The sequence below is a fragment of the Anser cygnoides genome, chromosome 2 (genome assembly GCF_040182565.1).
Source record: "Anser cygnoides isolate HZ-2024a breed goose chromosome 2, Taihu_goose_T2T_genome, whole genome shotgun sequence".
In the NCBI taxonomy this organism is placed as follows: Eukaryota; Metazoa; Chordata; class Aves; order Anseriformes; family Anatidae; genus Anser; species Anser cygnoides.
In genome coordinates this window covers 2215954-2239246 of record NC_089874.1, presented here as the reverse complement: position 1 = coordinate 2239246, position 23293 = coordinate 2215954, and the positions used below count along the sequence as shown (strand labels likewise).

At 45.5% G+C, this 23293-nt stretch overlaps 3 protein-coding genes across 18 annotated transcripts in view; 1 reads left to right on the top strand and 2 right to left on the bottom strand.

The window, feature by feature from the left end:
• Nucleotides 1-8646, bottom strand: part of SNAP47 (synaptosome associated protein 47) — a 28867-nt gene extending 20221 nt beyond the window's left edge. The window contains exons 1-3 of one of the 8 annotated variants that reach the window (XM_066991350.1): nt 6673-7632; nt 4884-5972; nt 1124-1679 (exon numbers count right to left, since the gene is read on the bottom strand). In XM_066991350.1, the coding sequence (XP_066847451.1) occupies nt 1124-1679; nt 4884-4950 (623 nt within the window). In that variant the 5' untranslated portion in view covers nt 4951-5972; nt 6673-7632. Of the gene's footprint in view, nt 1-1123; nt 1680-1833; nt 3552-4883; nt 7633-8035; nt 8106-8523 lie in introns of those variants that run through there. The other 7 variants (XM_066991349.1, XM_013182402.3, XM_066991351.1 and 4 more) reach the window with 7 other exon arrangements.
• JMJD4 (jumonji domain containing 4) lies at nt 8109-17302 on the top strand. 4 transcript variants are annotated; one of them, XM_066991352.1, is made up of 7 exons: nt 8109-8231; nt 8824-9385; nt 10021-10186; nt 11304-11429; nt 12126-12393; nt 13110-13256; nt 14091-17302. In XM_066991352.1, exons 2-7 carry the CDS (start codon nt 9121-9123, stop codon nt 14400-14402), a joined length of 1284 nt encoding a protein of 427 aa, XP_066847453.1. In that variant the 5' UTR covers nt 8109-8231; nt 8824-9120; the 3' UTR covers nt 14403-17302. The 4 variants fall into 4 exon arrangements, with proteins under 4 accessions (XP_066847453.1, XP_066847454.1, XP_066847455.1 ...); XM_066991353.1 differs by having other exon boundaries at nt 8116-8244; XM_066991354.1 differs by lacking the exon at nt 8109-8231 and adding an exon at nt 8354-8437.
• The window catches only part of ALS2CL (ALS2 C-terminal like), a 61040-nt gene continuing 54135 nt past the window's right edge, over nt 16389-23293 (bottom strand). For all 6 annotated transcript variants that reach the window (XM_066991345.1, XM_066991343.1, XM_066991346.1 and 3 more), the window contains exons 20-26: nt 22356-22424; nt 21768-21941; nt 20876-20918; nt 20423-20484; nt 19215-19364; nt 18013-18109; nt 16389-17710 (exon numbers count right to left, since the gene is read on the bottom strand). In XM_066991345.1, the coding sequence (XP_066847446.1) occupies nt 17639-17710; nt 18013-18109; nt 19215-19364; nt 20423-20484; nt 20876-20918; nt 21768-21941; nt 22356-22424 (667 nt within the window). In that variant the 3' untranslated portion in view covers nt 16389-17638. The remainder of the gene's footprint in view (nt 17711-18012; nt 18110-19214; nt 19365-20422; nt 20485-20875; nt 20919-21767; nt 21942-22355; nt 22425-23293) is intronic.

Genomic DNA, 23293 nt, shown 5'->3' with positions numbered 1-23293 from the left:
ACAATGAGTTCTACAACAGCTAAAGATACACATCTCAAATGTTCTCCATATCAACTGCTGTTGCTTAAATGAATTAGTTAAGCCAGTGCTCTCAAAAATCAGCCCCTATGTGTCTAATTGAGATGGCCACAAACAGTCTGGTACTGTCTGGCCCTGCCTGACTCTCCAGGTCTCTCATCAGCACACTCTGGAGTTTATTCAGTGTTACAAAGCACAGTCCCTTTGTCCCCTCAAAAACATATTTTTGACCACCTGGACCTAACGGCAGGAAGTATTCTATGCAGTGTTAAAAGCAGTATTATTTTACAATGCACATAAAAAGCACTGTTTCTCCAGCCATTTCCCTGAATATATCTGCACCACAGACACAATCCTCACTGCTGGGCAGCAAATTCTTGGGAAACGGGCAAATACAAAGCCCTGAACCATACACACTTTGTACGCAAAAAGCAGCCTCAAAAGTTGACTTGTATGAACAGAAGTAGTTGTAAAAAAATCTACCTAAAATAAAGAATATTTTGGGGTTGTCTCCTGATAACTCTAAGAAAGTGTTTCCAAGTCAGCAGCCCACCTGCTGCACTCAACATTTCCTTTGAAAAGAGCCAGAAAAGCAGAGCTGTGGTTGTGTTTGCTGTGGAGCAGCAAAGCAGGCTGGTCCATGCCTGGCAAAATGAATCCAACTTTGAACATTTTTCATTTATGTACATTCTAGGACATTGATAAAAATGTGAATTCTATAACATGTCTTTTAGCAGGCGCATTAATTTGCACCCTTCCCCTAACTAGTCTATTTTCTCAAAACTTACAGGATATTCATCTTCTGGGGATCTCTACCGTTTCTGCCAATTGTAGCTGAAACTCAGAAGGGCTTGAAAAGTTATCTGAAGGACAGAGGACAGGTACATACACACACAAAAAAAATCCCCAGGGAAAAAAAATGCTATGTTTCTGTATCCATCCCTCCTGTGCAACGAGAACTAGATCCATGGAGACCATCACGGGCTTGAACTTTCGCTGCAATTCAACAGTTCAGTTTCCTGAAGATATCTGTGGATCTCTCATGATTTCTAGGCACAAAATCCCACAACTACTGCTTAGCTCAAAAGATGCTATGGTACCGTACCTGTCTGCTACATCCATATCCCCTTCGATCTTGTTGAGCCCCCTCATGATGTTATCGAACTGCTCGCCCTGGTAATGCAGCACTTTTGCGGTGTCCTCCAGCCGTTTCTGCGATCCCGTCAATAACCCCGTCAGCTCCCTTCCCTTCGTTGTCTGCAAAGCTGCTGCTTCTGCCCCCGCACCTTGGCTTGACAGCAACTGCTCCCTCCAGAAGTGCTCGAGGATGTTGAACACCACATTCCTGCTAGGCTGCAGGGAACTGAACCAGTGCTTGGTGTTCTTCTCCAGGATGGTCAGAGAGCTGAAGATTAAATTTGAAGACTCCTTCTTGATCTCACTGATGCTGGAAAGATGGAAGTTGACCAACAGCTCCCCGGTCTTGTCAGCTGTAAATTTGATCGCGACAGGAGTCAGGGAGAGCCTGCCAGAGACCCATTGTCTGTTGGTGTCCAAGTAGTAGGAACAAGGCCAGCTATGGATATTTATGTCTTCGTTCATCAGCTCGCCGTTCAGAGCCTCCCCCACAAGAGCAACGCTTTCAAAGCCAGAAGGAGAAACTAGAGAGAGAGGAAAAAAAAATAAGCAATAATCCTTAACAACAGGCAGTACTTTCACTGTATCCTCCTAGATACGAACACAAGACAGATTTGCAAATACCTGCAGGTGCTTTACAAAATTTGGTTACCATCTGTTTCCCTCAGAAAGACTCACCCTGCCTGACAGGGCTGTCAGTACTGCTGTCCCCTCCACAACAGCGCTGCCTCCCCTTCTTACAACGCTCTCATCACGGTTCAGTACACGATATACAACAGCAGATATACAACAGCACCCACTTCAACTGCCCGTGCGTTAACACATCGGATATTTAACACCTGAGGTGCTCTAAGCATTCCTTGCAGGGCAGGTGCTTTGTAACTAGATTATGGACATGCCTTTGTGTAGAGGAGAACCAACCAAAACCAGGAATACACCAAGTTCTCACTAACTTTTTTCAAGTCTTTCGCTTTCCAATAAAAAGGGGCATGCAATCATGTAAAGAGCTTTCTATTCCCCACCTCATCATCTAAGCAACTGCCCACAGACCAACACGTCCTGAAGAAAGTCCTGAAGGTACCAAAACTCAAGGTCACCAGCACGTACCCAAACCACACACATTAAACAACTGCTCCTTTCCCTTCCATATACCGACATCCAGGTATGTAACAAAACCACCCAGGACGTCCATCCTGCGTATTCAACAGCGCAAATGAACCAACAAATCACCACTGACCAGAACTCACGATCATTAAGGAGCAGAAATACCCAGTGATGCTGCTGGGAAAGCCCTGACGGACCCAAAAGGAAGCCAGGATGAAAAAGATGCCATAAAGGTACAGGAAGAGGTGTACAGCTTGCTGGAAGAGGTGTACAAGCACAGAGCATGCTCACCAGCATCTGGGATTCCAACAGAAACACATGGAGCCATCACGTGCCCAAGGCCTGACTTGGGTAAGCAAGAACAATCTCAAGTTTGGAAAGGTAAATTGAACGAGACATCTAGTCCTGCACCTCCATCCCTACTCCCAAAGCCATTTCTTACACCCAGAGGGCCAGCTGGTGTCCTGCAGTACTCCAGAGTATGTTCAGCAGGAGTGTTACAGAGCAATCACCTTCCACAACTTAACTCCTTGCGAGCAGCCGGTAAGTAATTAGTGATTTAATTACTCGCTTACTCATCATCTTCAAGACCTTTGATGCATTGCAGTGTTAATTTGCAGATTGGTGCCACAGCATTATCACAAGGTGTTCAGGCACAATAAACGAAAAGTTAAACCTCTACCACAAAGCCCCAGTCAGATTGATCCTGGGACTCATTACACCTTCTGATTTTGTTACTATCTGTTCCCCTTAAAAAGGGTGAAGAAATCCTAATGCAAACAAAAACTATCAGACCTTTTTCTCAACTAGTACTGGTATGAGCTCCTGCAGCACACGCTTGAAATCTGCTCACACTTTCAGGTCGCTGCCTCATTAATAACCCTTAAATAGAGCTTCCTCACTCTAAGCCCAGTTCCAGTTTAAGACTTTGCTATTACTGAGGTAGGGTTTACTCACTGCAATGCCATATTCCCCAAAATCCTTCCTTTTCAAACCTTATTTCCATGGCAATGAGTTTCATCAAGGCATATGGAAAAAAAAAAAAATCTATGCGGAATTCAGACATAAGCTTACAAACTGGCTGTGGCTTACAATGAAAATGCTCGATCTGTTCAGGACTAATAAAACTACAATCCTAGCAAGCGACAAGACTTCTCGCTGTGATGTGAGCCAAACAGTGAGAAAAAGTCCACAGAAAATTGATTTAGAGAAGTAGCTACAGCCAGAAATCAATGACAGGTTTTAAGAAATACAGTTTCTGTATCAATTGTTTACTGAATAATTCCATAATTTGGAGGAAAAGCTAAAACCTCTGGCCTCAATTCTTCCATCTAGGAAAGAAGATAACTCCTCTAATGCAGTGAGGTTTGATCGAACAGATCTCGTGAAGAGCTTTTCTTTCCCTCCAAGGCTGGGCTTTGTGAGCAGCCAACGATCGTAATTTCTATTTAGGGATTATTCTTTCTGCAATACAGAACAGACAACAACACAGTCATTCACAAGGAAACAGAAAAGAAAAATACCTGAACGATCAGCCAAACCTGACTACAAAGACCCACCCATCAGGAGCAGGGCTCCAGAACAGCCATAAATTGAATTGGAAAAACCTAAGTCAGGTTAGTACTGAAATCAGCACCAGGTAAAACTAAATCACGGTGTTAGAGCTTTGTTAGTTAGGAATTACAAATCTAGAGGTTTAACTGCTTGAAGCTGCCTAGGTTTTGACACTGATGTTTTCCTTCGAGAGGTATTACCGTCTCCCTCCCTCACATTACGTACTCAAAGGTTTTAAATTGCCACCCATTTAGCATGTTTTAAGACGCGTACACAGAGTATTTGAGACGCATGTACAGTCACACAAGAGTATTTGAGAGAGAGATCTCTCTCAGAACTACCAGGAAAAGTGATACGATAGCAAACAAAAAATAAACCAAAACAAACATCTTGTATTACAACTCCTCATACCCTACACATACTGCAAAGGCACTGAAGGAGCTCCCATCAGACCCAGGGTAAAACAAACAAAAAATCAGCAGCCTCCCAGGCTATCAAGAGTGCATCGTGTTCGGGACCAACCCTGACACCACCCCTACCACATCAGCATGCAACTGTTTGCTGCTTACACCTCTTTCAGCAAAATGTCCGAAATAGCCACACGCTGCTCACAAGCTGTTTCCCTGAGGTGTTATTTTATAAATAATGGTGAAACGGAGACACTGAAAGATTACAAGTTCTGCAGAGGATCACAAGGGAAACCTGGAAGCGAACGCAGGTTGCTCAACGCTCACTGCTGGGACAGGCACGGAGGAACAAAATGTCATCTGAAAAACAACTCCCAGACCTTGCTACCAGTAACAGCCACCCTAAATAAGGCACAAACATACTGTGGAGGCAAGGAGAAATGGTAAACAAGCAAACGACCCTTGAAGTTCTGTAAAATCTCAGCCTAGAGCCTCTTTTCACAGGCTGAGTTCACAAACCGCCCTGCAGAGACAGCATTTTCTCTCGAGCCTGCTCATTACCAGAAATAGATAATAATAGGTAATAATAAATATCAGCAACTGATGCCGTCCCACGACTGTGCCATACTAACACGCTCCTTACCCATACCACAGGCTCCTTACCTCTATCTGTAGACGCAGAACTCTCAGGCAGCCTCGTGGGAGCTGCCATCTGGACAGAACCATCCATCTCTACATAGACTTTTTTCCCTGTGTATTTCTCTTCAAAGTCCAGGAGAGCAGGTGAAAATAAAAACGGAGCTAAAGCAAAAGTCCTGCTATGCCCGTTACCAGAAACGCCAAAAAAACAGCAGCATATAATCAACAGAGGAGGTATGATTACCCCTGGATCTGAGAGAGTAAAAAAAGCTGTCTCAGCCCAGGGGAAGAAACGAAGCAGTCACTTGACCCGTGTAGTTACACGTGTGCATGCCCTGGGTCATATGGCTTTTGACTCACCTGAGAGCTCACGGGCTTGGCCTGACAGTCAGCTTCTTTCTGTGCTCGAGGGCAAAATGCCCGAGCAAGAACCTATTTGGTAATCAAGCCCCTTCACTGTTCCAGCACGTTTTTCCTCAATATAATGGTTTAACTAGCATTGGATCTGCAAGACCTCCCCCCAGGACAAAAACGTTTAAACATGCACTTCACTTACGCAATGTGAGAATGATTTTATTCAGTGACAAAAACACAAGACATCAATGGTACAGAACGCAGCTACTGTTGAAGAGCTTTCAACAGCGTACTATAATTTAACACAAAACTTCAAGGAGCCTGCTTTTAACACTAGTAAAATTCCTCAGGTGTTTAACACAAAGAAATGGTCACAAGCACCTGAATTTAGCTGGAAAAAGGCATGAGGTCTGTGCTTTACCTGTGACACTCACACTGTGCCTTTTATCTCTCCAATGGGTACTGACCTGTGACCATGTTTTCTGAGTTACCAAAAAATACCATTAACCTATTGTTTTTGTAACTCCGCTCTCTTGAGCTAGTATTAGGGAAACTTCTCTTCGGTCTCTACTAGCAGCATCTTCCCTTTTACGAAGAACACTTGGCCTCTGCTTCTCTCTGCTTAGCTTGCACCTACACAGAGGACACCTCATTATACTCGAGATTCAGCATCTTGCTGCTCCCCATTCTATTCCTTCTAAAACAGGTCTAGAAACTCCTTAGCGACAAGACGTGGTATTCACTGCTCTGTAAAACACACTGAAACAAAAGCCTCAAAAGACACCTTCCAGTATTTCCACCCAGAAAAGCAACAATGAACAGATGTAAACAAGTCATTTATATTACCATGAAAATGACTCAGATGGCAGGAAACAAACGGCTTCAAATTACTTGTAAATACAGCCAGGAACAGGTTCATAAGGGTTACAGCGCTTGAACTGCTTGCTGTGTGTGCAGTGGAATACGAGGAGCCACCCAAAATGATTTCTCAATGAATTCCTTCATTTTGCCCACATTTTTGTCCACACCGCAGATAACACAGGCAGTCTCACCCAGCCCGGGCTCCCCAACATCAACAAACGATTCACGTTCCGCTCTACTCTGCAAACCAGCTTTTTTTGTGGAAGGAGCAACAACCCAACATTTGTCTCCCTGACACAGCAGCACAACAGCCAGCGAGAACTAGGCTTGGCAGCAAAGAAATGTGGATTATATTTCTGACAGTGTCACCACAAAATTGTGCACGTTCTTTAGCCAACACGTCTCAGTGGCCGGTTCCACAAAAAGAAGGTGACTCACCCCTCTCTTGTGAGGTGCTTTGAGATCACCTAATGAAACGTAAGCATTACTAATTGCCCCAGCTGCGAGGAGATGCTACATACATTGCGAGAAGGCACTGCCAGCTCACCCCTTCACAAGGTGGCTGCCTCAGAGCCTCCATAACTCAGATTCCCCTCACCTGCACTTGCTGATCACCTGCAGAACGTTACTGCACTTGTTTCTAACACACTCTGTTTCTTCTCTGTCCTCCTTCATGGAGGAGGTTTCCATAGGGTCAGCATCTTTGATGGTTTATTCCCACACGGCACCATCTGGCAAACCATGAGTTTTAACAGCCTATGAGCCCAACAACCCTCATAAGAAGAACGTTTACAAGATCTATCCAGCAGCAACTCCTCCTTTTTAACTAAAGGTCTAACACACTGACCCCCCAGGCTCCTAACTCTTGATTCTCCAAGCGATGCCACAAGACAAAGTGCTTCCAAGTGACCCTCCAAGAAATGCAATGGGCGAAGATTGGTGGCAGCTCTGTGCTACCCGAGGCTGGTCTCCTCCCACCTCAACAGACCAACAGACCCCTACTAAGAAGGGGCATCCGCACTGAGAGGAACCACATCAATGTTTCCATCCTTCCATGGGAAAGACATTCTGACCACACGCCATTTCTCATACAAAGGGGATCTCTGAAGAAGACTAAAGTCCCCCCATACCCTCCCACACCTATTTAACTACAGGACAGCCTCAGTTCACTGCCTTGAACACACAGCAGCCCCTATACCCCCCAGGTTAATACCCACCAGCTTTCCCTTCAATCCCAACCCTGTCTCACCCTCTCCAACCCGAAACACCGCCACATCTCCACCTCCCAAGCCTGGCTGCCCCTCAGGGTCCCTGCCCCATGTGTGGCAAACCCTTCTCTGTCCCATCCTCCTTCCCCTCCCCCCCCACTTGCTCCCTTCTCCTTCCCCACTGCCACCCCCAAGACTCACCCCACACTGGCACCCACCCTTCCCCCAAAACCACGTTCTTCCCTTCTCCCAGCATAAATCCCCTTTCCACCTCCTCACCCCAAACTCAATGCCATCACCTGCTGCATCTAACCCCCCAAACACCCCCTGCTGTCCCTAACCCACCCCCCAAACACCCCTTGCTGTCCCTAACCCCCCCCCCCCCCCCAAACACCCCTTGCTGTCCCTGTCCCTAACCTTCCAGCAGCCCATCCCCGACCCCACAGCACCCCACCTCCTCCCTGGCCATTACCTCAGCCGTGCTCAGCCCCCCTCGCCGCCCCCCAGCCTCACCTCCATAGAGCTGGGGCCACCTCTCCCCCCCTCCAGACACCCCAAAACACCCCCCAGGCCAGCTCCCCTCCCTCACCCCAACACCAACCCCCCGCAACCTTCACCCTCTCCCCAGCCTGCATCCCACCCCCCAGCCGCCTCCTTCCCCCAGATTTCCCCGAAATTTCCCCAAATTTCCCCAAATCTCCCCCAGTCCCCCCGGAGCCCCCCCGCCGTGCCCCCTCGCCGCCCCGCACCCACCTCCCTCCCTCCCGGCCCCGCAGCGCCGCTCCGCGCCTGCGCCCGCCGCCCGCTCCCATTGGCTGAGCGCAGAGCCCCCTCCTCACGCTCCCCCCCCGGCCCCGCTGCCCTAACGCCGGCGTTCCGGAGGGTGGCACGGGGAGGTTCCGCCTCCCGCCGCCGCTCGCCCCGCCGTGCGGCCCCGAGGGAGGCGGCGGTGAGTAGCGGCGGTGAGTAGCGGCGGCCTCCCGGTGTCCCCCCGGCTCCCTCGGGACCCATTCGCCTCACGGATGGGCCGCGAACCTTACAAGGGGGCAATGTGTGCGTCGCCCTATGGCGTCCGGGTGCTCCCCGTGGAGCTGGGGGGGGGGGCTCAAAATGGCGGCGCCAAAATGGCGGCCGCGCCTTTCCCTCATCCCCCAGGTCTCCCCCAGCTCCCTGCTCTCCCTCATCGTCCTGCTGTTCCTCAATCCCTTCAGCGTCCCCTCTCCTGAAGCCTTTTCCCGTACCGTGCCAGTTCTCCCCGCCCTGGGCGCGGCCACCCCGCTTTCATTCCCTGCTCCTAGCCGTCTCTTCGCTTCGTTTCGCCTCTGGGAGCTCCCCGGCCCGCTGAGGAGGGGCTGAGGAGGGTGGGCTGGGGGGGTGGTTGCCGCATTTCGGATCCTCCCTTTTCACAAAGGAACCCCCTCTCCAACACAGTCTGCAGCTGTCTGCCGTGGCCCCGAGTGTTTGGGGGTGGTTTGCTTCCCCACACACAACAATTTGTGTAAAAGCGATCCCCACTGAAATCAATTCTTCTGCTGTTTTAGGAAGGAGCCAGCCCTCGCCGACTGCCCCCGGAGAGCGGGGTTGCCCAGGCCAGAAGGTGACAGGAAAACAGCATCTTTGCCACATAACATCAGGAACCCACCAGCGTTAAATGTTACAAAGCATGGAAGACCCTAATTAGCCCGGTGTGGTGGGGTGCTCTTGCACAACACCCTGTTTTACCTCTCAGCGTTCATATTTTCCTGTGAGTTTTCACAGACTTAGAGGATCAAGGCATGTAACGGGGGAGCATCTGGTCCTCGCTGCCTTGGCCAAGCCAGGAAGAGCCTCCAGCCTGCATGGACAGGGCGACATTTGCCTGCTCCACCGCCTTTTTTCGTGACTACAGCAGTTCGTCTCAGAGCGCGTTCTGCCTCCCCGCGGGACACGTTGACTTTATTGATAAAGTAGAATCGTTCACGTACTCAGACTTCTTCCGCGATTACCTGATTCCCAACCACCCCTGTATTTTCTCAGCAAAATTTACTGATGGCTGGGGCAGCAGGAGAAATTGGGTTACGTGGGATGGAAAGCCCGATTTTGATTATCTGCTGCAGAAGTTTGGTAAGTCATGGCATTTTTAATACCTAATTGAAACATATGCTAAGTGGCACCATACTTTGATTTATTTGTCTAGAAATTGAACCGCTAGCCAAACTGAAGAAATTCTCCTGACTTTTTTCTAAGTTAATGCATCTGTTTTCTATACGTATTCGTACTTTTTGTTGCAGTCATATTCCAGTCTTGAATTTGTGTCCTTAATGAAGTAAAATAAAAAGTGCTGTATAATTTAACTGTACCATTTTATATACCTGATTGACTGTAACTGCAGGAGCAGCCTGACACTTATTGAATAGGCAAGGAGAAAGTATTTGCAGTGAAAAATCTTGGTGCAAGACTTTAGTTTGTAAATAATTATTATATTTAGTAAGTATCGATTAACAATTCTTAATGTAGGTTGTTAAAAAGAAACTGCAGGTCACCTTAAGTAAATAACTTCTGGTCTGGAGTATGTTTGCCTAGAACGGTGGTGTCAGGAGTGAGAGCTGGGCAAGTGATTGTTGCTTTATGGATTTGGACTGTGCTTAGCATGATAGTGCCCAGACATTAGAGGCTACCGCAATGGATGAGGGTAAAGGAGTTCAGTTTCAGCACAAGTTACTCTGTTCCCACATGAGCTCAAAGAGTTTATATTTCAGGAGACGCTATAGTACCTGTTGCCAACTGTGATGTCAAGGAGTACAATTCGAACCCAAAGGAGCAGCTCCCCTTCAAGGAGTACATAAATTACTGGAAAGAGTACATTAAAAATGACTACCGCTCATCCCGAGGGTGCCTTTACCTAAAGGACTGGCACCTGAGCAGGTAAGAGAGCACTGTGCAAACCCCTGCATGCCACGCACAGCAGGGAGCTGCCAGGAAGCCTTCACACTTGTCTTTTTAATGCTCGAGAGTTTAAATGCTGGCACTGCTGTTTGTTAGCACCTGCCCACTGAAATATCAGTCCTGTGCCACACTGTTCTTGGTGCGCTACGTGCAGTGAGATTCTTTAACAGCTCACTGTTTCCTGAAGAGGCTCCCACTCTTGAGCGCTTGCTTTTTCATCTGTGTTTTACATGACTGTGGGAACCAGGTGACTGTAACATTTGGCTTTCATTTGACTGTTGACTGGGAGACATTTCCAATGGTGCTTAATTCAGCGAGCATTCTCTCCTCTTTCATATGAGCTATGATCCTTTAGCATCCATTTTTTTTTGCCAACTTTCCCAGTCATTAAAGTTCTCTTCAGCCTGTGCAGGCTTTCTTTCTTCAGCCTGCTGCTTGTGAGGTGCTTGAATTGTCCATTCAACCGTGTCTGGCTAGGACTTTTATGTCTTTTCACCCAAATCTCTTCTTCCTTAAATGTATCCAGCTTCTAATCCAGCTTTCTTGTTTTCAGTTCTTGTTTTCACTTTTGAATGTGCCAGTGACTTATAATAGAGGAAATAAGTCAGTCTCTACCTCCCAGTTTGTTTGCTTTTACAGACATCAGTACTGTGGCTTGCTGCAGAAAGTCTGCACGTGTGGCCTCGATAGGAAGCAGGTAGTATATACTGTGGGAAGAGGCCACACATTTGTCAAATCCCACAGCCTGGGTTCCCTCCTAACCCTTACACCCCCGATCTGTCATCCAGTTGGACAACTGGCTTTGCGGGCATCTCAGCTAAAATTAATGTGTTTATTAGGAACTGTCTTTGCCATAATGAGGAGGAGTCTCCTAAATAACAGTGAAGCTTCACAGCTTGCTTGGGAGACAGAAAAGCACTGTTGCGTGCATTTTGAACGCAGCCTGGAGTTGTGAATGGTACAGAGGAGATGGAAGCAAGGTACTAATGGCCTGCTAGAGATCTGATTGGTCTCTGCTTCTAGGTTTGGGGAACTGAGGTAGAAGGAACAATGCTGCATTTTTCTGAGACCTATGTCCAACACATTATTTTTTAAGAGCTTTCCCAGAGCAAGATGTTTATACAACGCCCGTGTATTTCTCATCCGACTGGCTGAATGAGTACTGGGATGCTATAGCTGTGGATGACTACCGGTTTGTCTACATGGGACCTAAAGGTTCATGGTAAGACAGCTTGGCTTCTGTCATTTTACATACTTTTTTAAGATTTACAGGGGATTTTTAAGATTTACAGGGATTATCACATGGTATTTCAGGATATCGTGCACTTTCAGGCAGCGCAACAGTGAACTCAGCAGTCTTGTTTCTTGAGCAGCTGATTTTTTTCTGGATGTGAAGTGTCCTTACGCAGTCAGCTGAGGTCCTTTTGCACTGTAAAAAGCCCTAAATAGTTTACACAGAATCTGTAAGAAGTGTCAGCTGATTTATGACAGGTTTTAGAGCAGAAAAGCCATGGGGACCATCAGGCTTTTGTGATTTGCAGAGCCAACAGAAGCCTCAGAGGGGCGCTGATGAGCTGGTCAGGTATTTTGAAGGTGAAAAACTAAGTTGAGCCTTGGTGATAAATTTGCATTTACAGTATTCTCAGCAGTTCACGTCACAGAATCTCCTGCTGTTGAAGAACTTATAGGACAGATTAAAAATTAACTGATGGAGAAGCACAGAGGATAAAAACACTGCAATACTGTGCAGATACAATGGTCTCTGAATACTAAAACAGAAGTAAATGAAGAGGCTGACAGTTTGGGATCAGGCTTGCATAGTAAAGGCTGCCTTCTGTGTGCTTGACTCTTGCAGACATGAATTCATTGTACATATTTTAGGTACCGTCTTTACTCAAGCCTCTGATTTGCCCTACAGGACTCCATTCCACGCTGATGTCTTCCGTTCCTATAGCTGGTCAGCCAATATATGTGGGAGGAAGAAATGGCTGCTCTACCCGCCAGGTCAGGAGGACTACCTGAAAGACCGCCACGGCAACTTGCCCTTCGATGTCACTGCACCTGGTCTTCAGGACAAGAGTGTTTACCCTCGCTACAACCAAAGCCAGCCCCCTGTAGAAATCGTGCAGGAAGCAGGGGAGATAGTCTTCATCCCCAGTGGATGGCACCATCAAGTTTACAACCTGGTAAGATAACTGATGGTAAGATAACCTTTTCATAACACAGAGTGATAAACTGTAGGCTTGAATTGGACCAAACTTCTATTGCCACAGCATGTTGTGGATGCTAAAAGTCTAACTGGGCTACAAAAAAGTTTAGAGAGATTCATGGGGGAGAAAGTCTTTCAGTGGCTGCTCAAGATGATGGCCAACACTAACCTTGAACTCAGAAGCTGCCTGGGTCATTGACTGCTAGGAGATGGGAATGAGCAGAATTGGAAGAAGCTGTCTGCACCCTCATTTCTTATGCTCTTCTTTATTAGATGCTACGAGTCACTGAGAAATAGGATACTGGATGAGAGCGATTTATGCTGAGGCTGTTAGTCTTCATTTATAACTGTGAATTGCAGTTGACTATTGGAAAATGCTGACAAATTTGTTGTCATGATTACAAGCCAAAATTAACAGCCTTGTTCCTCCCACCCTGCATCTTCGCCTCCAGAAAAGGAATGCTCAGACAGAGGAGCTAGAGACATTTGCCAATTTAAAAAGTGAAACAAGATTTGGTTGTTTAGGGAAATTAGACATAGACAGTTTTTCAGCACAGGGGTGGTATTGGTGCCAAAGAAGCATTTCCTTTGTTGAAGGATATGATTTTATGTTTTGCAGTATCAGTGGTATTACAGCTGTCCTCTCACACTGTCCTAGGTAGAGATTAATAACCATTTAACCTCTTCCTTCAGGAGGATACCATCTCCATTAACCACAACTGGGTGAACGGCTGCAACGTAGCTATAATGTGGTGCTTCCTGCAGGATGAATTAGCAGCTGTCCAGCGGGAAATCAATGAGTGGAAGGACCCTATGGATGATTGGCACCTGCAATGTCAGGTATAACAACACATTTCCGCTGTCCGACTCAATTAGAGGGTCATGTATTTGGTGGTTTTATCGTGCAACCTTATTAGAGCTCTAAGACACACAAGTCCTTAAGCTCATACCTGGAATTAGTACATGATTCCTAAGGAAGTAGGAACTTATGACAACTTCATTTCTCAGGAAGTTAAGTATTACTTTAGGAAGATAGGGAAAGGGTCAGTGCATATTTCCTGTGTCAAGGAGGTTAGGATGTTGTCTAAAAAACTAATGCGTCAACTGTTCTTCAACTACCAAGGTTAGCATTGGTGTTGGGATCAATCCTTTACGTAGTATTTACATTCTCTTTTGTAACTTATAAGTACTTTTTCATTTAAACAGCAGAACTTAGAGGTTGTCACACAGAACTGGTTTGAATATCATTCGTGATTGAGCAGTGAATCCAAAACAAGTAAAATTAAGGTCAAGGTGGCAGGAGGCTTCTGTGTTTGCAGATATGATGTCTTCAGAAGGCAAAATTAGTGAGCAGTGTTGTATCTATCTTGTATGTTCCCAAAACCTTAAGTGTGAAGCAGGTGTAAAGTTTATTTCTGGAGGTTGTTAATGCTGCTAGATTGATACCCTCCAAGAACAGTTTCAAAAACCACAGCCATTTAGTAGCTAAAAGAAACAGCATGTTGTTTTGGGGCTAGTGAAGTTTCAAATCAGGTAAAGAATTTTAGTGCCATCAGGAAACCACAAAAAAAAAGGTTACTTATGATTCTGGATAGATAAGTCTGTAATTCTTACTGTAAACAGAAGAGTTGCTTCCATTTCCATGCTGTTTTTTTTTTTTTTTTCCCCCCATAGCTGATCATGAAATCTTGTACGGGTATAGACTACAAGGAGTTCTACAACTTCCTCAAAGTTATTGCAGAGAACAGGATTTCTATCTTGGAAAATGGCCTCGATGACGAAGCTTCAGCAAAAAACACTCCAAAAGCTGCCATTTCCACCTTGGGCATGCTCCATGCAGTGTTTGATTTAAAGAGGACTGTGAAGGTGTTAACATCATTGAGTGCTAATGAAGATTTCAAGAAACTAGACCTGACGTCACTTTCTCCACCTCCGGAGGCATTGCTCCACCACTTGAAAGCAGCAATAGATACAGCGCTACTCTAACTTCCTATTTATTCAGTTCTTTGTAAAATGAACCTTTTGCAAAATGGGTGTTTGTAGAAGAATGACTCCTCCCTGTGTAATAGCTGTTGCAGTTTAAGTACAAAGAGCCTTAATATAGAGTAGGGAGAGAGTACATTCATGAGCTGACTGAGAACTTTTTAAAACTGACAGCAGTTAAAGAATAACCAGGAAAAAAAAAGATAATGGGAAAAAAAAATCATATTATTGTAGAGTCTGATAAATTGAGCCCTGCTGGAAGAGGAACAGAAATTGTGGAGCAAGCTTCAGTCTGGCAGGGCTAAACACTGAGACTGCAGTGGTCTGCACCATATTCCCTCTGCTTCTGAAAGCACAGCATACTGACAACTAACCTGCACTGCAGACTCCAGCAGTTAAGCTCTGCTTTGAATGGTCACAGTGAAATTATTGTAAGACCTGTCCTGCCTCCAGGTGTCGCTTGGGCTTTTTAATGTTAGAGGACCCCAGTTAGTTAGCTCCCCTTTAAGCCTGGGCTGGCTCCACAGCTGCAGCCTGGCTGTGGAAGAGCTGACTGTACTAGTTTTTTACACAGTGGTGTCTCTCTAAAGCTGAAAGCCTCAGGTAGAACCAGCCTTCGTTCTGCTGCAGGGCCTGCAGGACTAATTTTAACATACCAGGAAGATGCCCTGCTAGCAAATCTACCACTAATAATTTAACCGTGCGATCCACCCAAGCTCAAAAGAAGCTTGAATGTACTCTCTCATTTCTACACACTATTTCAAGGCACAGTATTTCATCAAGTAGAGACTTGATTAATCAGGGAAGCTAGCAAGTAGCCTAATATTATCTCCTAAGAAAAAAAGCCATGCTTTTAACACTCCAGATAGCACTACTGCATGGTTACAGAGCACAATTTGCAACCTGAATGCTACCCTCAGGCTAAAGAGCATTTCCAGTGAAGCATCTCTCTTGCTTTTACTGGTTGCCAAGAAAGCCTAGAAGCACAAATGGCTGCACACTGTTATCTTAGTTGCCTCTTTAGGGCTCACTTGAATTCCTGGTCAAGAACTTCCTGAATTTTTAACCAGAGTTGACCAGTAAGAGCAACTAATAAACTTATCTTTAGACAGTGCAATAGTAGGAGTCATCAATAGGCTGAAAAATCTCAACGTTTTCTAGATAATCCTGTGGAGTTTGTACATGCATGCATTCTGCATGTGCTATTTTGTAGTAGAAGTTAAGCATTTTGAGTAGGAAATGGTACCTGAAAATAAAATCAATACCTAGAGCATGGAAGAACACAGTATGAAGAAAATACTTTTTTTGTTGTTTTTAAACAGCTGTGACTACGTCTCTGTGATTCATCCTACTGGCAGGGTATTTCTTTGGACTGAAAAAGTGCCAGTTCTAAGCAACTCTGAAATTAAAAGTTCACAGCTGTCACTTATGGTTGTTTACATTCTCAAATGTAGGCAGCTGGAGCTTTTTTCTTCCTTACAAGAATAAGGTGAGATTTCACAGAGACAAGAAACAATGCTTTAAAGGTGATAATCAGGGTGCTGGTAGGAAAGCATGTGTTTGGTTTTGTATTCCCCAGTCTCACTGCATGCTGTGTTAACTGGTATTGGCACCGACCACTTTATAAAATTGCAGTGAATTCCATGGGTGCTTAAAGGGCTTGCTTAGGTGAACAATACTTTTCATTTCATGTCAATGCAAGTCTAACTTTTACACTGAGAACCCAGTATCTCAGCATACCCAGGATCGGTTTAGGCACTGTGCTGTCCAGCAGACTTCATCCACATTTCTGCAGGGAAAAGTAGCACAAAGGTTGGCTTTATTGGTTCAGTCTCTTACAATTATAGTAGGTGTCTTGTATTTCAAATTCTTCCATTCCCATGAAAGTCAGCAAGCAAGCCACGTATTTTCTAAAGTTAAAGGAAAGGAAATTCTCACAAGAGTCTAAAAACAGCAACAAGGTTGAAATAAGTATACAAACCTGGAATCTCTCTTAAAAATTAAACAGCTTTATTTATTTAAATACAGTTACTGTAAAACATACATTAGGATACTCTCATACCAATATATTAACCATTGTAACCAGTGTACTATTTATTAAAGCATAATACTTATGACAAACAGGAGGAAACAGTCTGTTGAGTTTTGTTTTCCTGAAGTCACAGACCTGGACAATTTAAAAGTGAAACTATAAAAAACAGCAGGTTAAAATCTAGTTCAAAAGGAGCTTTTGCTCTAATATACACACATTAGTATTTTCATCTGATAGCAACAGCATACCAAATATCCATTTGCCTTTTTTAAAGGCAGAATAAAAACCAGCCCAATTTTAATCTGATTTGTACCCCTCACTGGTGTCAGTGGGTGGTCTGTCAGCATAAGGCTGTGCACCTCAGAAAAAAAATCAGTGTTTTTGCAGCTCTGTCAGTGCACAAGGCCATGTGTTTTTGTGTGTTTTCTCCCCGGGATTTGAGATCTGTCACCTTTTTATTGGGCACACACAAACCCCCGCAGAATTACAAAGCGGCACCAGCATGTTCAAGGTGCAAGTGTCACATCCCTGAGATTTGATAGGAGTCTGCAGAGTATAAATACACAAGTATCTTAAGGAAATTAGTCAATAGCAGCTTTACAGTGCAATGAAGAGGTACTGAGTTTGGCATAGGGAGGAAGAGGAATAGAAAGATCTTAGGGATACAGGAAAAGCCACCTCACTCGAGGCACAAGTTGTTTAGGAGTGCAGAGATGTCTCTTGTCCATGCCACATTTCTACCATCCAAAAACAGTCCCACCAAAATGTCTCTCCAGGCTTCATTCGACCACTTTCTACAAAATGACCTCTTCTCCCTTATGTCAGTTCACCAGTGCAAAACAAACACAGCAACTGAGAGAACAGTTAAAAAGGGTTTCGAGGGAAAGAGGCAGATTGCCATTTTTAGGAAAGCGAAATAAATCTACAGGACAAAAAGAAACCTTGGCCACTTTCCACAGAGATTCCCCAACACAAGCTGACGTTGTGTATCGAAGGCTTTCAGCCCACAGCCATCGGCGTGTCTGTGCTTTACTGTCGTAGCTAGTCTAAGAGAAAAGCCAAAGAGAAAGCCTCCGAAAAATAACCATCTTTCCCTTCCTAGCTGGAAGCTCCCAGCTGGAGCCGCAGTGACTCGATGGCTTCTTCGTCCAACAGCGCTTGGTCAACAAAGCGTGGCAGGGAGGAGGTTCCCTTCTGGTCCTGGGGCTCAGGAGCTGTGGCTCAGGTGGCAGTTCTCTCTTTGGTGGAGCCTCATTCTCTGTATGTGCTCGTAGCAAGACTGGGCAAAGAACAGAGCAACCCGTTAGGGAAAGATTTAGCAGCTTTGGAGCCAAATTTGGGTCTCCAGCACACGGAGTGAAGGTACACTGCCACCCTAGGCTAGATAAAAGATTAAATCTGCACGTTGTAAGTTAATGATAAAAGTATTTTCTTGACTAGAAGGAAAATAACCTGTGCTAGGCATGTGAACAGCCCTCTAAAATTGTATGAGGGTTGAGAGCATGCATCAGCATCTCTACCATTCGAGAAAGGCTTTCCTACAGCTTCTTGTAACAGTCGCTGATAAAAATATTTCCTTACCTCCAGTGCTGTTAGCAGAAAGTCATACAGTCCTCCTTGATTAGTGGGGTCCATCAGGTCTCTGATCAGATGGATCTCAGCTCCCAGGTGCTGGATTCTAGGGAAAAAAAAAAGCTACAACTGAGACAAATCCCTGGGCACCACCATTTCTGGGCAGGTGTTTGAAATCAGATTACGCAGAGAGGGAGGCACAGGTCTGGAAATCCATTGCTGATTCCCTGTGCATCACCCTAATCTTCAGGAGGCTGAGTCCTTGAAGCATCCTGCGTGACAGGATGTTATTGAGGATGCTCAGCCTCTCCGATTCCACTCCTCTATCACCTGCAGACAAGAAAGCTGCCTGGCAATACAAACCTGTATCGTACAGCAACGGTAGCAAAAATAAATAGCGATAACATTTTTTTTATTTATTTTTAAGCTTCTGGATTTCAAGACTCAGTCCCAAACTTAAACATTTCACCCTTTTGTTGGATGCCAAGAACATCCAGAGAGTCAGTCAAGGATTTTGACTCAAAATTTGCCAGAAAAAAAAAAAAAAGGCATGATTTCATTCTACTGGATGCAAACAGGTTCCCGCAGTTTCAGTGAGAGCAATACAGGCACGGCCTCTTTGGCAGAAATGTTACATTCACAGTCGTTCCTATACAGGAGAAGTCCGATTACCAGATGGTCAATATTCAAGACCTCCCTAGACTCCAAACTGAACCACAGTGCCCCACTGAGAACAGAAAACTGAAGAGATTTCTTAAATGGTTATTAAGGCAGAGTAAGTCAGAGACAAATGCCCTGGAGCTGATTTAAAGCCTGTTGTCTTCTGATTTTTCCTTCACATCTCTCTCAACCCAGTGTGCAGATAATTCCCATGAAAACATCAACAATTGGCGTCCAAAGACCACATATTCCTATTTTCTATGATAATCTGGGATGCCAGTCAGACTGCATTTCTCGTGACAACCCTGAACCACCTTCTTGGATGGATGCTCAGCCAGTCCCTAGCCACGTTAGATCATGGCCAACACCATCAGGCCACAGCTGGCAGACCATAGCACACGCGAACCCAAATACAGCTCAGGAAAAAAAAAAAAAAAAACACAACCACTTGTTTTTTTAATTAAAACTATTGGGCCTGGAAATGTGGCTGTCCATTCCTGATTGAGGTAGCACACGACCATGGGATTGGGAAGTGAAAAGGTGCCACTTACTTAGCTCGCGACACAACGTACATCAGCAGGGGCAAGAGGTCGTCCATGGGGAGCTTGTAGTCCGTCTCCACCACCCGGGACACGGTGCTCTCTATCTCCTCGTACGTCTTCTGGAGGATCAGAAGCTTTTCGCGGGGATCCACTGTGGTGCTGTCAGTGTGAAAACAGCTGGGTCAAAGATGCTTCCGCTACACGGGTCAAGGGATAAAGCAGTGGCACTTAAAAAAATAAAAGACTCAGAGCAGACCTTCACACTACCACAGAAAGCCTGTCAGCCATCTTAAATGGCTGCACCAAAAAGGAGTCTACAAGGTGGTGACAGGAGGCATCACCACGGTGTAATGAGGCCCAGGTGGACCTTGAGCCTCCCCAGGTCCTGAGCACCATAATGCCAACCTCTCATTTTTAGGCAGGACTAACCCGAGTCGCAGTCCCTCGAATAAAATTTAAGCGGCGTGGAACAAATCACTTTGGGCAGCTCTACCAAGGAAGTGTTCTCGTAGGGGAATAATACAGTTGTCACGTCTATAAAGTTGGTTTTCCTGCCCATCACGTCCTGCAAAGACACTCACCTGTGCTGCTTTCCCCAGACAGCAGTCACAATGGCTTCCCAAGGGAGGGTCTCAACAGGGCTAGTATACAAAAGGACCTGAGGACTCCCCCGATGCAGCTCTCAACACTTCTCTGCACAATTTTATCTCCCTTCCCACATCCTCTAAGCCAAAAAATCAAGCAGAGCTTCTAAAATTGAACTCCGTTTTACTAACATTAACATCTTGGGACACCACACTGCCTGGATATCCCTCACCTAGCTCCATCTACGCATCCAGAGCAATGGGTTATATCATGACCTGGCAGTCACACAGCAAGGCCCAATTTTCTAGGCATATCATGAGCAAACTCCATTTCAAAGCCACATTTTATGGAGGAAAATTTTCTCAGCAAATTTAAATGGAGATATTTTCCAGGGGAGGATTGCATTTAAACACTTTAGATATTGTCTTGACACTTCTGCAGGGAAAGAAAATTCCTACAAAAGATACATTTTAATTTCAGCTGAATGAATGTCACAAATAGTTTTTCTTTAAACAATCTTGCAGGCTGAACCACGTATGCTTTTGTAAACAGGTGTGAAGTTACGGCACTTCCCAGAATAAGGAAAATCCCCATCAGCTCTGACTGTCAGTAGGTTAAGGCTGGTGACTTACATCAGCTTCTGCAAACACTCCGTGGCAGACAGGAAACACTTGTCTTTGATAAGGGACCGCCTCTGAAATGGAGACAAAGAGCTGTGCCTCTGGAGGAGCATCTCCCCAAGAGCCACCCCACAGCTCCTCAGTGCTGGGCACAAAACAAGCGTATTTACTGCCCACCGAGGGCAAAATAAAGCTCTTGCAGACAGTGCCACACTGCTGAGAGTGGAACTGTAGACATCCAAGTGCGTTCAAACTTAGATGTCTTTGAAAAGACACTGAGCAGAGCAAATATTCCCACCCAGGAATACTGCTATGCAGTAGTTACAGACCATAACTATCACATGTCATTTAGGATTTCTGAGTGCAGAGCGCAGGGCCCCTGGGCTCACTCAGGTGGAGCTTAGTCGTTGGCCAACACGTAGCCCCGCACCACCCCAATGACATGACAGAGGTGCTAGCTCTTACCTGGTTGGTGGTCAAGGTGAGATCTTTCAGAGGCCAAAGGTGTCTGAAAGGAGATGACAGAAAAAAAAAAAAGGTTTAGAAGGCAGATGTCGATGTCTTAACTCCACCCTAAGTCAGTCTTGACTGTTCATATCTCCTCGCTCAACGTGAGGCAGAAGTCACGGTGGTGCACGAGGCTGAGTTCTCTACTCTCATTACATGGCTACAGGAAGAAAAAAAATAGCTGTCATTGACCTGAAATTAGGGTTCATTTCACCCACAGATGCTTCTGTAATAATCAGTGGAGAGCTTTGACACTTTCAGGTGCAATTCTTCTCACTGGGTCTAGACTGAATCACATTGGGATTCTGGGTGTCTTGCTACACCACTGAAACCATTGAGCAGCAGATGACACAGTTTTAGAAAACCTCACATGCCTCTTGAGTCTGAGTCATTAAGTCATTAGTCTTCACATAACACTTCCAAAGATGGATTTTACTGAAGGAATGGGTGAGGGAAACGTCTGGATCCAGAGCCTTTCCCCTGTCTTGAGACTGTGTGCCCACACAGCAGGTACCATTTGGTGGTCTACAGCCCTTTCTGAGACACGTTTGTAAACTATATCCTATTGTTTCCAAGTTGGAGGAAACCATTTATTTGGCAAGTTAGAAACAAAGAGTTTTGCTAAGGGAAAATCCACTAGTCAGCATTGTCCTTCTGGACAGCAGTGCAGGCACTCCATGACAGGACTTCCTCCAGCAGCCTAGGAAAGACTTCAGTGCTACAGCTAATGATGGAGCAAGGAAGCAACATGGTATAATTCCTCCCCTCCGTGCCATCAGAACTTTCCCTGGCTGCCAGCTTCCCAGCTGGTATCATCGGAGTATATCCAGAGATGAAAAAGGTCACTTACTTCTGTACATCCAGAAACTCTAGCAGCTTGATGTCAGGAAACAGACTTAGGTCCACAATCCCTTGACAGTAGAGGTCATCTTCTCTTTCATGATAGAGCATGTAGAGCATGAAAAGCTCAGGGTAGAAGCAGGGCAAGATCAACGGCAGGACCACACTGCATGCCTTCTGGTCACTATGGCAGAGATAAGCACAGTTGAGTCCTGTTGGGAAATCTATAATCTTGATATGAGACAGAGCCATGTAGGACTCAACATAAGAGGCAGCTCCTGAGGCTGCAAAGAGACCTGTTCTCCTCTTCTGCCATCTTGCACACAACCAGCCCAGCAGCTGGTGTGAGTTATCTTACAAGGATGCGTCCCACGTGCCTCCAACTCCCCACATCCTTATTCTGCTACAGAACATGATTAGGAGGAGCTGCTGCTCTCCTACAAGCCAAAATACTGAAAGCTTTGAACTCTTAAAGAAAAGTGTGAGATATAAACCTGAGTCAAATGGACAAATGCAATCAGTTTAGCATTTAATGCATTTTAGAACACACCTCTGGGTTCCAGCAGCCTGAAGCTAAACAGCCAGCGGTGACACCTACCTTGTCTCTCCATCCACACACTTTGCAGGCATTTGGCCTTTCTGTTCCAGTGCCAGATGGAGCAAACCCCTAGAAGAGAAGCAGAACTGTTTTATTTCTCTGAAGGCATATTTTGTATTGTAGGCATCCTGGATTGTTCTACACTGAAACCTCTGATTAAAAGAGCTTTATAGAATGATCCCTGCCTCTAGGAGCTGTTCTTTATCAGCAAACCAAGCCTCACAGTTTGAGGGCATTCTCCATTACCAGCAGCAGATGCCAGAAATGAATCAGTGCTTCAAAATATCTGTATACCTTCTGAAAACTAGGGCAATCATTCCAGAGATCCTAACCGTGGTCTTCATTGAGCACCAGCTCCTTGTATTCTCACTTAAGAAACATGAGGTTTCAGGACATGTCGCGCCAGCCAATTCATTAATCCATCTATGAACATTCGAGGATGCTCTACTTTGAAAAAGTAGCTTAGGTTTGTCTTGATATTTCCAAGCCAGACTGCCCGATGCCAAAAAGGGCTGAGGATAGGTTGCCTGTTTTTGGCACAGAAGCATCTCATCTAGTCTAGCATCATCAGCGTAGCCAGAGACACGCTGGCTAAGCTCCCCACGCTGCACCTGAAAGGTCTTGAGGCATGAAGCAAGCTTCCCAAGCACTGAGTTCAGAAGCTCACGTGAAGGTTCACACAAACCAACACTCGGGTTAGCAGCCCTGTTGTACTGCTCATGAACACAGCTCAGATCCCTCCACTTCACCCTGTTTCACAACACAGACATGCAGCAGATGAACTGAATCAAATCTGACTCATTCCCATCAGCTGTGCTGGTGTTTTCAGACTGCCCCAGGAGGGAGAACTCCTCATGGCAGGGCTGGCAGCCTTCCTCAAGTACACAAGGCTGATAACAAAGCTTTTATCCAGCCTCCTCATTTTAAGGCAATATCTT